Source organism: Drosophila mauritiana, chromosome 3L, assembly GCF_004382145.1.
Source record: "Drosophila mauritiana strain mau12 chromosome 3L, ASM438214v1, whole genome shotgun sequence".
NCBI lineage: Eukaryota > Metazoa > Arthropoda > Insecta > Diptera > Drosophilidae > Drosophila > Drosophila mauritiana.
The window spans coordinates 3,902,470-3,917,831 of record NC_046669.1 but is presented as its reverse complement, the minus strand read 5'-3'; the positions used below and the strand labels follow the sequence as shown (position 1 = coordinate 3,917,831).

Below are 15,362 nucleotides of genomic sequence, written 5' to 3'. Positions count from 1 at the left end.
AAATAATGCAAAGCTTCTAGGATCTCATGCGTAAATCGTTAGTACAAGTTATTAAAATGGACTATACTATAGTATATATAGTAATATCTGTATTCATTGCTTGTGTTAGTCACTTATTTACCCTTTTTCTGGATTGAGTTGCGTTTTTTAATCATTTTATAACTTTGAAATCATCTCTTGATAGCATACACTAAAGAGCTTTGATAACTCCTCGGTTCAATTGGTTTGTAAACATTATTTAAATAAAGCGATTCCGAGAAGCACTCCGTTTATACATTCCACCGGATAGCAGCTGGCAAGATAATGCCAGAAGTCGGCATTATCTGGTCCCTTGACATCGCTATCTTGTGGCAGTTGCCTTCCGATTTTACGACTTTTCCGAGCGAACGATGGAAAGCGAGAGTAAACTCGCGGCAGTCAAGTACGCAATTTTCCGAATGCAACCAAAGTCTTGGTCTATATCTTAAAAGGTCGTAAAACGATTGTGTATACATTTCAAACAGGACTATGCTCGATTTTTACGATCGTTCCGTTCTCAAGTAGAAAGCAGAGATCATTTGAAAGAAATAAAAACATTGAACGCAAATCGAAGAACTGAGAAATCCAGAATGCCGAGCCAATTGAAGTTCACATGTGTGGATGTGATGCCAATGCCACAAGGATTCTTCACGCTCTCTCCCGATTTATTCAAATTTTACGATCGCTTACCGCTGGTGAGAATGGGTCATAAAACAATGGGTTATCCTATGGCCCACGATCCTCCGATTCTCTCGAAGATGTCGCTGCCCTGCGTGTTTGGCTTGCTTATTTTTAGACCTATGCTGGGAATAGTATTGGAAACAAATATTGTTTTTTATGGCCCAGCTCGGTTTGGTCTGATTTCGTTTCGAACACCGATCGATGTTTTTCGTTGTGAAACTATGTTTTCCTATGACTTCCCCGCATCTTTTTTGACATATCCCCCGGCACTAAGCCATAAAACGCCTCGGATCCTGTTTGTTTAGTCGCAGCGCAGCTCCCCACCGCAACTTAATCGCTGTGTGTAATCGCGTAGTTATAGTTATAGTTTAGTGCGTGACTACCGGTGTTGTTGTTCCCGTTGTCATCGCTTGATTTATGCTGTGAATTGCTTGCATTTAGCTGAGTTACATTACAGTAGAGCCTCGAGATAAAGCGACATGCATAGGTTGTTACATCGCTCGACTCTTTTGCAAGTTTAGATACTCAAAGTTTAGTTACTTCAAATTAATATGGTTAGCCAATCTGACTTCTTGAATACTCCCAATACAGTGTCTCTTTATGTAGCTCCACTGTAAGATCTTCAACTTCAGGCACACTTAGAGGCAAATACACTCTGGCTGCCGCCAGTCGACACCTTGTCAAAATTTGATTTAATCACTCGACACCACTGTGGCTTGCACCCGAGATCAAAGACAACAAATCATCGATCAGCGCGGATTTGTGGCTGTGCTCGACAAGCGGTGATTTGTCAAAAATCGATGGGGTGCCCCATGCCCCATGCCCCGCATGCCGCATGAGCCTCCGTTTATTGGAAGGCATTAACATCTAGTAGGACCTATTTATAGGCGCCGTAAAATGCAGCACGGACTATTAAGAGGAGGAGAGGCCGAGATGATGCCGCCGCCGTGTTGTTTGACAACAAATAGCGAGGACCGCAGAGCCGGGCCCCTTCGTTCCACATCATTGACAGCAAATTATCCACATTACCTGAATTGTCAGGACCCGCTCGTTGCCCATTAGCCATTACGGCGGTGTGAACGTGACCTTTGCCGGCCATTAAATGGCACACTCGGCGTCCCGGAATCGGAAATTTATGCGATTCTTGACACTAGTTGCATGGCACCAGCTCCGGCTCCGGCTCCACCTCCAGCATCCCCATCCACCCATCTGTGCCAGCATCCTCGATGATAATGATGACTTTCGGAACGCCAGAAGATTTCTGAAATGAAATGCGTGAGCAATAAACTGGTTGTTGACCTGTGACGACGGTAGTTTGCCCCACCCTGCGCTCCTTATTTGTTGGTAACAGGTGTTGGACACTGGAGTAATCGCGGCCATTTCGATTCAGCTCCTTGGCCAAAAGGGTTGGTGTTAATTAATGGCGGGCTTGAAGTCGATAGCGGTAAGCGAAAACCATAATTTATTTAGCCATTGAGTTTGTTGGCAACTGCAATTGATTTGTGTTTTGCCGACTTGGGCGGTTTCTTGCGTTTTTTTTTATGTTGCTTAATGGAGTTCAAAGTTACTTGTAATCTTTAAATACTGAGAAAGCATCTTGAAATATTAGAGAATTAATTGTATCTAAAATATGAGATTACAAATTGCCCGACTTTAATTCACTCGAATAAGTCGAATCATTTGTAGCATTTCCCGCCTGACAGCACCTCATTTGCACTTGAAAAACCTATAAATTGAGTGATAACTTCGCCTTCGCAGCTATTTGGCATCTTCAAAAAGAGCAATCTATACACAAATCGAGAATGGCTGGCTTTCGAGTGGCCCCCAAGCCACGGGAATCTCGTGGATTATTATTTCGTATTACTCATATTGATTTCCAGCCGCAGGAAAAGTTTTCTTCGATTTTCTAGCCGGATTGAGGGGGCTGAAGTGGGGCGTGGAAAAGCCAAGCTGGGCGGATGTTTTGGGGGGCTGGGGATGAAAGAAAAACATAAACCAAGCACTCACATTGATTGCTTTCCCGGCCAAAATGAATCAAGTGGAAATGGAAATGTGAATGAATTTCGCACGTTTTAAGTGCCAAATTATCGGCTACTCAACCGGGCAAACGCAAAGGAATATCAAACAGTTTTGCTGCACAGGTTTAACAACAATAAACTTTCAACAGCAGCGCAGTGTGGATGTTTGTTTATTTGTTTAAATTTAGAATATCGACCACATTAAAATAGCAACAGCTTCAAAAAGCCTCTCAAGTGGCCGTGCGGCCCATTAAACAGATTTCCAAGATGTATTACGGCCGAAAGCGAAACCGAAGCCCCATCTTTCGCCCATTTTCACCCATTTCCCCCCAACTTTTCCATATTCACGGCCCTGTTGTTCAGTTATAAAGAGGTATATATGTATGTACATACATGCATGTTGCGGTTGACCCCGCGGGTAATTCGCACTTCAAAGCGAGCCCCATGCAATCTGTTTATGCCATCAAGTGGGCCAGCTGGTGGCCCCCGAAAAGATCTATGGCATTTATGAGTAAGTGTGGACTACCACGGGGGATTCCTCGAGTGCCATGTGCTAATGAGTCGACGATTCCGTGGACTCCATCCTCTCCCCTCTCTCCAGTCCACCGCCTAATTATCTCACATTATCCGGGGAGCTAAGTGAAATAATCTGTGGCAAGTCTGTCTACGCACCTGACAGGTTGCCAATGGGCGTTATTACCTTCCATTGCGATTCCATCATCGATCCTTGTCGCCGGCATAAAGCAGCTGTCAAATCTCCAGTTGACAGCCACTTTCATTTCGGTGCATTATTAAAATACAGGCAGTGGCAACATCCTGACAACTCCCCAAGGACCTGCACTGCGAGAAATTCACCAGTAACACGTTGGGTTAGTTTACAGATGATATGATGAATTAAGGGTAGTATTTTTGCGTATCCTAGACCCACAATCTTTAGTTGGCATAGGAAGCGCATAGGTCCAGGTAATTCCCACTCTCCAGCTTTGGATGACACAAATGTTTGGTTATTTCACTGTAAATCTATTCCCACCCAAATGAAGTTTTTCGTACTCCACTGACCTTGCAGCTTCAACTCTTCTGCATCACCATTTATTAAGTATACTTTTTTCCCAGTGCACCTTGCAACACACTGCTGCCACCTTGTGGGGCAGCCAGGTGAGCCGGAGAGCAACAGCAAAATCCATGGCCCGTCGCAGACTTCTTGGCGACTGTCGGAGCCAAACGCTTGTTTATTTTTCATGGGAAAGTCAGCCAACAAAAGGGGGAGGTGGGCTGGAAAATTCCCCGGTGCTGTTGCTGCTGCTGCTGCAGCACTTGTTTGTATGTAAATACAAGTAGGCAAAACTTCATGCGGTGCTCATATACCGCACTCACTCCTGGCTTTCCCACACCGCTTTACCCTTCACCCCATTCCGTATTCGGAGTACGGAGAACGGAGTCCGGAACACACGCATCGCGTCAGCAACGAAGCAACAAAGGCACGTGTAAACAAGCGGAGCTGGTTGCCCCTGCCCCCGGAAAGTCGCCGGGTACTAAGCACCTCCCCCCACACTCCCCGCAATTGGGGATATGTATAGCACTTGTTGCCACATCGAACTTTCTATACCCTCCAGGCGATCGGACTCACTTCCCACGGGAGATTCAATTTGGAGGCGGAACTTGGCCTAAACTGATAAGACCAAGGCTCTAACCGCTGTCACCGGTTCAAAACTTTTAATTTGAGCACTTAAAGGGGTGTTAGTGAAACCAAGACTTCATAAGTGGTTAAAGATCGAAATGATATCAGATATCTATAGTAAATCAAATTTAATTTGCTCTAAAGTAACCAAAACTAGACGCTTTTGAGGGCGTTTCTCAAAAAGTTATGATACATTAAGTTTGAGGAAACGCTGTTTAAAGTGAGTCAAAGTTTTGCAAAACTTTCCAAACGGTATCAATTTCCTCAAGCATTTTTCTATTGACTTAAAGCTGGCGAAGATACCGCGAGGGAGAATAAATTTCGCTTAGCAAAATAACCCGACTCCCAGAAGTTTGCAAATTGCAAGCGACCTTTGCGCCAAATAGTAGTTAGTATTGACCCCCGGTATCAGCTTTTCCTCGCACTTTTAGTCGCCTGCGAGGGAAAACCGGGGAGCGGGAAATGCCAGAGTTCACCACAAAACTGTTCGCACCCGCTGGCGTAGAGTGCATAATAAAAAGGGCATCTACGTATGAATATTTTTTTATTCGAATGCAGGCCGTCAAGGCGTGGCGCGGCAGACAGAGTGGCGTCAGAAGTTGCCCAGATGGGGGGTAGATGGGGCGGTTGGTTGGGGAGCCTGCTCCATGTGTACAGCAAGTACGTGCAGCGTGTGGCGGGAAGGAGGTGAAGGGGTTGGGCTGGGAAGGGAGTCACTCGAATGTTATGAAAACAACGGCAGCCAAAAACCACTTGGCACGGGCCGCACCTCGTTGTAGACCCAATGGTAAATGGTCGACAGTTTGATATGCGGTTTGGCAGAGCCAGCAAAATATCAGTTTGAACGTAGATGAGAGGACTCAGCACTGAACACTGAACACTGAAAACTGGAAACTGCAAACGGAAAACTGCTAGCGGAAAACTGCAAACCGAAAAGGAGAAAGGAGCGGCTGATTTAATTTTCCATGGCCGAGTTTTTCGCAGCAAATGTGGGTGGTCGTGGAAAACTGGGCTCTCGTCAAATGTTTACAAGCAAATATGCCACATCATCGGGGAAACTAGAAAGCCAGTTTGCTCCTTCTTTCTCTCTGGTCGAATGGGAATTTATGGATTTCTTCGCTGCGGCTAAGCCGCGAAATCGGGGAACACAATAAGTTGGAATTCGCTTTGATCTTTTCGCACTTTTAAATGTTTGAGAAATCTTTGTGGAAGGCATGAATCGGATTTCGGAGAACCAATAAAAAATTAATGGCAGCCCGTCTGTCTGTTGTTCTTGTTGTTGCTGCTCGCCACTGCCGCTGTTTTCTTCGGCTGTTATTTGTTTTTTAAATTTTCTGTTTGATAAAGCGCACCACAAACAAAATGGGTGGCGAAAATAAATGCCCCGCCCACGGCACAGCCCCTTTTTGAAAAAAACAAAACTGAAGAAAAAACAGAATCGTAGGAAATAAATACGTGTGAGGGCACCGAGATGTGCAACTAGTTCGTTGGAAAAGCCAGCAAATGGCCTCCACCCACCACCCACCACCACTTTCCACTTTTCCCAACTTGCCTCCCAGTCCCCTTGATTTACATTTGATTCGATTGGAAGGCGGGAATCTTCGGCAATTGCAGATTAATGCCCTGACAGCTGCCTCCTGGCGAGAGTCCTGGCTTTCCTATACACTGAGAAAAATATCCTTAATGGTGGAGAGCTTCTTTTTGAAGAGGAAACTCTTCTTAGGAAAACTTCTTACTTGTTCTATATGTTAAGAAGGCTCTCTAAAGAATGAATAATCCTAGAGCTCTTTGTACATTGCTCTCAATCTTTTAGATACTTTCCACAGTTTCAAGATAGTTTCTGCTGAGAATCGAATTAAACTTATTTTAAAATTCTCCTTTTTGAACACATTTTTTTTTGTAGTGCTGCTGTCGTTCCTGGCTCTTCTCAGGTGTCAGGATACTTTGCGCTGATTAGATAAACATTTTGGGGAAATGTGTTAAGCCTTGTTTGGCTTTTGTTTTCGGCTGCCGGAGGTTGGCCCTTGCCTTGCCATGCCGATTGCCTTTAAAGCCAACTTTCTGCGGGCCAGCAGAGCGCTGTGCAAATGGCATTTTTATTGAGCCATTAAAATTTTCGCTTCGCCTTCGATGCCTCCTCCGGTACATGGTGAATACCTAGCCGGGATACCCGTAAGATGGCCATATCTGGCGGCCAGGACACTTTGTCCCCCGGCTCCCCGCCAGCATTTTGATTAACGTGCTACTGATGCTCGTTTGCCGCGTTGTTTTTTGGCTGCTCCTTTTTTTATTTTTGTTATTTGCCCGCAAAAAATCCCACCTAAGGGGATAAAGTTGTGAAATATTTTGGGATTTGCGCGACTTAGGAGTTGTCCCTTTCCCATGCCCATTCCCCGCTCCTTGACGCTCTAGGTGATTAGGCAGCAATCCATATTTCTTGCGGCCAGCGATGGCCAACAACTGCTACCGCATTCCATATATTTTATTTCCTATTCCGCTAAAGATTTATGTACATATTTGGCTTGGTGTTTTTGGGGTTTGGGGAATTTGCCTCATTAGCTGCAGCCCTCCGAATTCTCCACCCATCCCAAACCACCTACCCCACCCAACTTTTTCACCTGGGGGCGTGTGCGTGTGCTTATCACATGAATGTCATTACGCACCTTTCTCTCTTTTTATTTGGCCGGGAATGAGATGTGCCAGCCCATAACTTTGTGCCCCCTTTCTCCGCGCTGGGGAAAAACAGAGAAAGTGCGAATGCGAATGTGAATCCGAATGGGAATACGTGAGTTCTGCAAGTTATGTGCGCGTAAGTGAATGAAATTACCGTAAGGCATTTAACCAATGCAGGAAAGACTCCTGGAATAGATACATAAATGACAATGCCGCAAAGCGTTTAAAGATGCCGCATAAAAACGCTGCCTGCGATTGCCAGGCGTTCAAATCCTCAGCCTCAGCCTCAGCCACATCCACTGTCACATCCTCATCCTCGTGCTAGTCCTAGTCCTCGTCCACATCCAGATCCAAGGCATCCCCCTTCGGCTGACTGGTTGTCTTTTCACTCCGAAGAAGGCGCGCTTATCGTTTTGACAGGAATATCTGCGCTTTCTAAATGCCGACGCCGTCGTTTATGACGCTGACTGCTTCGCTTACGATTGAGTCGGAAAACCCCCTCCACCATACCACCCATGCCACCCCTACCACCCATACCACCCGCACTTTTGCCAACCGATTTTAGCCATCCTGAGGAACCTTCTTTTGTCGCCGTAAAAACGTGCTGTGCCTGGTTGTTACTTTAATGGCTTTTACTCCCCACGAATCCCGGAGTCGTCAGGCGAATTATGGAAGCTGCCGTCGCCGCCATCGCTATCGTCATCGCCGCCTCCAAGGCACTGCAAAAAAAAACTAGACTATAGTTAGGTGAAATAAGTAAACAAAACCTATAAACAAGACAATGGTTTCAAGAACAAGTCCTTCAATTAAAACTCAATAACTTTCTGCATTTTATATTCTGATATCCTATATATATGAAATACCATGAACTGCAAAGATTATCTAAGATATTATATCTTTCATTGTGATACAGATACATCGCGATTTATAACACTGGCTTCTGGCGGGATTTCATATTAGATTTAAACTTTTAAATTGGCTTAAACTTTTACAACTCGAACTTACTCTATGAAATGAAATAGTTTTTAAGAGGCTTAATCTGGTTTTAAATGCATAGTTTTTCCTCAGTGTACAGCCTTCTCATCTGCTGGCTTTGTTTTTCAGCACTTTCGCGTGCCTGCGTGTGTATTTAATAGTCTGTGGTTTGACATTGACTGCTTGGTCCTGTACACGAATATACACACAAGGAATCATATACAAATACACATAAAGTGCGGGGCATTAAGGACGCTCACCTTGTAATCTGGGTGAAAGGGCTGGCGCCGATGTCGTGCCAGGATCTGGACCTGGATCTGGATCTGCTCTACCTGCTCCAGTTGCCATCTCCGTGGCGTGGCTGCTACGCCGCCAGGACTCGTGAGCCTGCGATTCGATTATCGTGTCAAATTTTAATTACTCAAATTACAACTTGGCTTTTTATGCCCGCGACTTACTACCTCTAATGCCCACTGAATCTCTGCATTTCCCCCCACTTTCCACTTTTCCATTTACCATTTTCCCACTTTTCCAGCGAGTTGTCAGCGCTGTCACAATGTCTCCTGGTCATTAAACATCCGACTCCGCGGAGGCGTGGATTTGTGGCGAAATTTTAAGGCCTGCTAAATAAGTGAAATAATTGACCCGAGGTAAATTCCTTCTGACCAGAATAGGAATGCGGTTGGGATTTGGCGCCAGGAAACAGTGGCTTATCTAGCTTTAAGGCGAATTTTAATGAAGGAGCTGTAAAGATATCAAGATATTAAGGAGAATATCCCCAGGAAACAAGGCTCTATATAGGATCTATTGGTTAGACACGAGATATTGCAACATGTAACTATTCTAGCTTGAATTGAAGGATGTTTGTTTCCAAAACAGGTAGTTATTTCAAAGCTATAAAGCTGTGTGTTCTTACAGGTAAAATCAGAAATAAACTAAAGCACTTCTTAAGAGCCACCTCATTAAATTCATAAATGCTTTTATCTCTGCTAATGCATTTCATGTTGGCAGCGGACCCTTTTCCAAGTTCATCAATTCGCTGGCGAATTCGACACGCATTTTGGTCTATTAACAAAAGGAAAGCATGGCGAAAAGGATTTTCAAGGCAACCAGTAGCCATTGGCTGCCAAAAAATATCTCTGGCCATCTATCTTTGGTTTAAAATCGCCAAAAAACGTGACGAGGGGTGAGATGGGATGGCCATTTTGCAGTCGGAGGGGGAATTAAACGCAGGCCAGAAGATGGCAGGATCAGCCAGATAGCCCGGGGATATGAAACGACTTAGGCCGCGTTAGTCCTTTAATATGCCAAGATTGACGTCGATTATGCATTAATAGGACACGCACTATAAATAACGCGCCTTTGGCCCCGGCGAAGTCCTGTCGTGACGTCTATGGGCCTAATGAAGGCCTTCTTTCTCCAGCATACGTTCCACGTAGTCGCCCGGGGGAGCGAGTGAAAAAGAGGCTGCCAGCGAAGTGCACTGCGCGAAAAATGTGCTGAAAGGTACTTAAATGTGAAAGGAGGGGGTAGCACACTTATTTTCAACTCGAATGCCGAATGCCGATTGCCTGTGCCATTATCTCAACTTCATATAAATCAATCGCTCGCATCCGTGTTAATTTTCCAGGACTTCCATTTTTTTCCATTTCCGACGCTCATGTTCGACATTTTTTAGCAGTGCAGTAGGCGGCACCACCCATTTCGAATTTTGCGCTGACATTGATTGATTATAAATCGGCATACATTGCAAATCCAAAGAGAGGACAATAACTGCCTGCTGTTGTTGCTGCTGCTCGTGTTGCTTTGTATCCTTTGTGCTGCTGCTGCTGCTGTTGTTGCTGCCAGTGTTGCTGCTGCGGTTGCCTTTGTTTGGTCTGTGACAGCTTTTAATCTGGCACGAGGCACAGCACAGCAGCAACACCAAGTGCTACAACAGCAGCAGCAGCAGCAACAATAGTGAAAGTAGGAGCAGCAGCAACAATGGCCATTCCTAGAGTGCCTGCCACGACGACGGCTGTGTGGCAAATTTGAAAATCACTTTAGTTCATATTTCGGACGCACAGCCTGAGACCTCAACCAGTTGTCATTGCGCTCCTAATGCCTGTCCAAAGCGTTAATGATGCGGTTGCTGGTCAACCGCAGCAGTCGCCGCAGCAGCCACTAGCAACACCCAACTGAACCAACCAGCCGTCCAACCACCCAAACCACCCGGCTGGTCCATGCCCGCCCCCTTGTCCTTCACGCAATTTACATAATGGTCGGCTCCTGATGCAGGAGAGATGCTTTCACCAACAATAACAACGCCAGCAATAGAAATGGCAGCAGCAACAACAGCAGCAGCAGCAGCAACACTAGCAGCAACATCAACAACATCAGCAGCAACAACAACCGTTGATGGCACGTTTTTGATTTCAATTGCTATTGCCAGTAGTTTCACTTGACTTTATGTGCTCCTGCGTCTCATCCCTAAATCAGTGCACTCAGAGAAATAGGGATAAACTTAAAAACTAAAGATTTTAAACCTTAGTTAAGCCTTCTAAAATGTACATATATTATTTTATAGGATCAAGGCAACAGCAATAGTTTAATATTGTACCTAAAAAAACTATAATCCTTAATCTATTATATATCATAATAATCTAACAATAGTTGTAGCACAATTCAAGATGATAATGGTAAAATTATTAGTATTAAATATTATTATTAATATTTAGATTATATAAGATAGAACTGTGATATATCTGTGAGAATCGTAGTGACTTCGATGCCATTTTGCAACCCCTTCCCACTCGATTTTCCCGAGAAGCACTCGACTTTTCGCTGAGTGCAGCCATCTTTCTCGTTGCCTTCGCTTCGGCTCTGATGTCTGGCCTATATAGGTTGCTTGGCGCCATTTTATGTACGTAGCAAAACAAAAGTTATGGCCCGATTTTCCCTATCGCCTATGTCGCTCGGCCCCGCCCACTTTCTTGTTTTTTTTCGCCGTTCGCTTTTCTGGTAACAAGTGGGACATTTGCCAGTTTGCCTGGCCGTTGTTATTGTGCTTGTTGTGGATGTTGCTGGCAGCAATAAAAACAAGCAAAAAATGTTGACGCCACCCTTTTTTTTCGGTGGACCAAAGTTACGCATCTAATGGGAAATCGGCATAAGTATATGTGTACACAATGGAAATTCTAGTTTTCCCCATACATATGTACATATATCCCGCTGCCGAAAATCCAATGATAATTTCAAGCAAACGAGCGAAGAAGGGCCGTAGTGAAAGTCAAAGTCAATTACGTGGCGCTTTCACAAATCTTTCCAGCCAGGACAATCGAGCCAAGGAGGCGGGGCTTGGAGCTCGGAGCTGGAAGCTCTGAGAGATTGGGGGATGCTATGGCAAATTAATAGAGAGCACACACGTAAGTAGAAGGCAGCCAGCTCACCCGTCGTAAAATGTAATGTCATAAGTGCTGCTCTGAACCTAAAACATTCCGCTTAACGCGACCCCCTCCTCCTCCTCCACCACGCGACTCCTTCAGCTATTGCCTTTTCCTTTCGCCATCCTGGTTATGGCCAAGTTGGAGTCCTTGGCAGCGATATTACGACTTTGCTATGCCCAGTAACAGGAGGTTTTCTGCTCACCCAGGAACTCAATAAGTTGGCCTTCTATGGAGTTCCTGTTTTCGCTGCAAACAAGTTATTGTGTTTTCATGTCCTTTAAGCCTGGCCTTTAAAGTCCTCGGAACAGTCTGCACAGCTTGACACCAGCGAGTCTTTCGATAAGTGTCCGATATATTTTAATCTGAATTAGGTTTCGTAAGTGAAAAAAGAAAAAGGAATTATATAATGCCTTGATAAGGCGGATTACACTTAAATATCAGGATGCTGGACCATCTTAGGCGTAACCCATTTTCACAAGCCGCCGATTTGGACATACCCAGATAAAGATGACCGGGTACTAAAGTGGCTTCCACTTGGACTTGTCTTTTTCGGCGGAGGGGAGTAAAATATTCGGATTAGTTATGCTGTTGGTCTGCCCCCGGCAGTGTCTGCTCGACATCCTCCCCCTCGCAGGAAGATGGATGTGGAGTAATGGGTGGCGGGCCCTTTGTGTCCTCGTACTCGAGCAGGACGAAGATGAAGCTGAAGCCGTCGACCAGGACCATAACTAATTCCATGGTTATGTATTGTATATTGTAGTTTCCTGCGCTGGCGCTGCTGCATTCATTGCTCACAAATTGGCAGGCAGCGCCCGAGGCTTGTGCACTTGTGACCAAGGAGTCAGTGGACCAGTGGCCTATGGACATGGTCCTAACCATGGCTGGGCATCGAGGAACTGTTGCTTGCCAAGGGGAAGCCTGAGCCGGAATCAGCTTAGTGCGGGTCTGTTGTTCAGTCAGTTAGTGGCTTATTTGTAGGCAAACATTCGCCGGTGAGGCCCCGGGATCCATCTAGCTCATAGATTTATCTAAAATAAGTGAACCATCTAATTGTTCAATAAGTTCATCCTGGGCCCCGAGCATCTCCTTGTTGCTTGTTTAGAATATCAAGGGAATGAATAGCCAGCTTAGGCAAATGGAATCCCCACTCCACTCCACTCTAGAGTATACCCATAGCCATACCCACACCCAAACCCATGGCCATGGCCATAGTCGCCCGCAGGCTCCGACCTCTAGACGTGCTTAAACCCAAAATTAGGGGTGGTTACAGTGGGTCCTGCTGGGTGGTTGGGACTCATCTTGCTCTTCTACTGCTGCTGTTCCCAGGCCTTCTTACGGGCCATAAAATTTAAAAGCGAGCAAAGCATTTTAGCTCTGGTGCAATTTATTAGGCCGGCTCATCGCGCCGCATTTCGGGCCTTTGCGTAACAATTGCCTTCATCTGTTGATAAATCCCTGGCATGGCACCAAGTAAATTGAAAATATACCCCACACACGATGAGAAGGTGGCACACCGACTTCGCCTCCAATTCCGATTGCGATGTGCAGCCAACTGTGTCGCAGTTCTAATTATCCACGCACATGTCTCCTGGCACTGGCATTAGGAACAGGAACAGGAACAGGACGACTCCTTTGGCTCCAACTGGAACTGGGACTGTATCCAAAAATCAAAGCTAATGAGCACAGAAATGATCTAGCTGAATTGCGTACTTTGAAAGTTTTTCCAGTAACTGGCGATACTCGAGTGGCAGCCAGAATGGCGTCTATGTTTCACCTACAGAGGCTCAACTGTACCTCCATCGAGCTGCAGACCTGGCTTTAAGGACACGGACAGAAGCTGGTAAAGCAGGAGCTTCCGCTTCTGTCTTTTATGCAACTGCAGTGGCCACCCGCTGGCTGCCTCAGTGGCGAGAGGCATTCAAAACAGCAGCCAGGACGGGCCGCCAGCTGTGCAGCTGCCTCCGCATCCGCAAGTGGCGTGAAAGTTATGAATTTTAAACATTTTCTGGCAGGCCATCGTCGGAGCCAGCAGAGAGCATAGAACGGAGGACGGAGAACGGAGGAGAACGCCCCTTTGGCCACGTCCATATATTAGTTTCGGTGTCTTCGTGGCGTCTGCAGATTTATAGCCGCCCAAAATCTGCAATTGTGGGTGACTGCAACACACTCGCAGCTCGTTTTTGTAGAAATTGAATGAAATCTTTATAAAATTGGCCAAAGCCAGTCTAAATGAAGTTGCATTTCTTAAAACTAAACAATATTGTCTGTCTTTTCACGATGCTGCGCTGGAGTTGCGCCATATATCCACATCCGTTTGGAGGCATTTTCGGAATTTGTAGTTGACCAGGCCAATGGAATACATCGGATTGGCGGCCTTGTAGAAGTGCAGACCTCGCCCAATCTTGATTATGTAGCCATTGCTTAAGCTGCAAGGAAAAACGAAAAGATAAGATAATATTATAAATACATAGGTTTTCAAGAGGGTGTATAGATTGTTTTCGGTAGGGAATATGCCGAATTAAGCTCTACCTTAACCTTTTAAAAGAAAAACAATCGATCTTCGCCACTTCAAGTAAAATTTTGCTGACGCTATCACTTTGCAAACTTACTAAATTTTTCGATCGTGCAGCGAGTCTTCGTATTTTATGGAGACAGTCACGTTCCGCCGCTCCAAGTCACCCTTGATTTGTCCAAGATTTGTTACCTGCTGATCCGGATTCTTTGCATCCTGGTACTCTTTGGTGATCAGTCGAAAATACTTTAGGTTTGGGCAATTTGTGGCAGCTAGCTCCAAGAATCTTACTAGATTTTGATACTGCAAGCGAATATAAAATACAAACAATGGCTCAACAATCATATTCCTTATCTTAATATGATATGAAACCTCGTATGAGGTCATTATAAAAGATTAACAATATTTATTATATTACAATTACATGAGGATCATTCTCTCACCTGATAGTTCTGCGTCATGTAGGGTTCCTCCAGCATAATCTCGACGGTCTTGTCGTCCATGTATTTCCCGAAGAGCTGATCGTAGTCGAAACCCGTATCATTTTCGTCGATGGAAACATGGGAAACCACCTCGCCGAGCATTAGTTTGCCATTGATCCGCGCCTTTATGGCGTCCGCTCGATCCATGTACTCCTTGATCCTGGTCAGGAAAACCTTACGCTTGGCTTCGTCCGGTTCCCCGTTGACGAACTGCATCAACTGCGCGATCCCCTCCGTGTACAGTGTTTGCGCCTCCAAGATCCGTCCGACTTGGTCGCATTCCACGGCGCGTATGAGTAACTCCTTGGCGTTCAATGCGCTGCTCATCTTGGCATCTCAGGCGGGGGAGTGTTAAGTACTTCGAAGTGGGGAATATCTTGCTGTTCAGGATCTTTTGATCGAGGATCTTTCACATTTAATATGTTTTTGCCACGGAATGCAACATTCGAAAACGCCAACAGCTGGTTGTGTGACCATAGCGCGCTAGTTTGAAAACTCCGAAAGTAAGTCCGATTCGTTGGTATATATACGGCAATATGTTTGCTGACCGTTACTTTTTGACACAAACAAAGGCATGAAGTTTTTTTTAATCATTGAATAAATAAATAAAATAAATAAATAAAGCACTAGAATATAATATAATTATATACTATTATCGTTAAATAAAAGAGAGTGTGTAATTTAAGGGGAACTCCCATAAATAACTATTTGATTTAACAGTGAAACTGTATAATAAAAATCTCTGTATTGAACATACATATATGTCTTTCAAAAATAAATAAATAAAAGCACGGGCTTAAACTTAAAGCTGTTTTGCAAACACATTAAATTTTATACTCATTGAGCATCATTTTTCAAACATATTTTTACCTCTTCTGTTTTTTTTTTGTGGCAAACTTT

General features: G+C 44.9%; 1 protein-coding gene across 1 annotated transcript; it reads right to left on the bottom strand.

Moving 5' to 3' along the window:
• Positions 1–13,645: 13,645 nt before the first annotated feature.
• On the bottom strand, positions 13,646–14,928 carry LOC117141362 (MIT domain-containing protein 1). Its single transcript, XM_033304768.1, has 3 exons — positions 14,424–14,928; positions 14,078–14,283; positions 13,646–13,894 (listed from the first exon to the last, which is right to left on the bottom strand). The coding sequence occupies exons 1-3, from the start codon at positions 14,787–14,789 to the stop codon at positions 13,741–13,743; spliced, it is 726 nt and encodes a 241-aa protein (XP_033160659.1). The 5' UTR covers positions 14,790–14,928; the 3' UTR covers positions 13,646–13,740.
• Between the last annotated feature and the right edge of the window lie 434 nt (positions 14,929–15,362).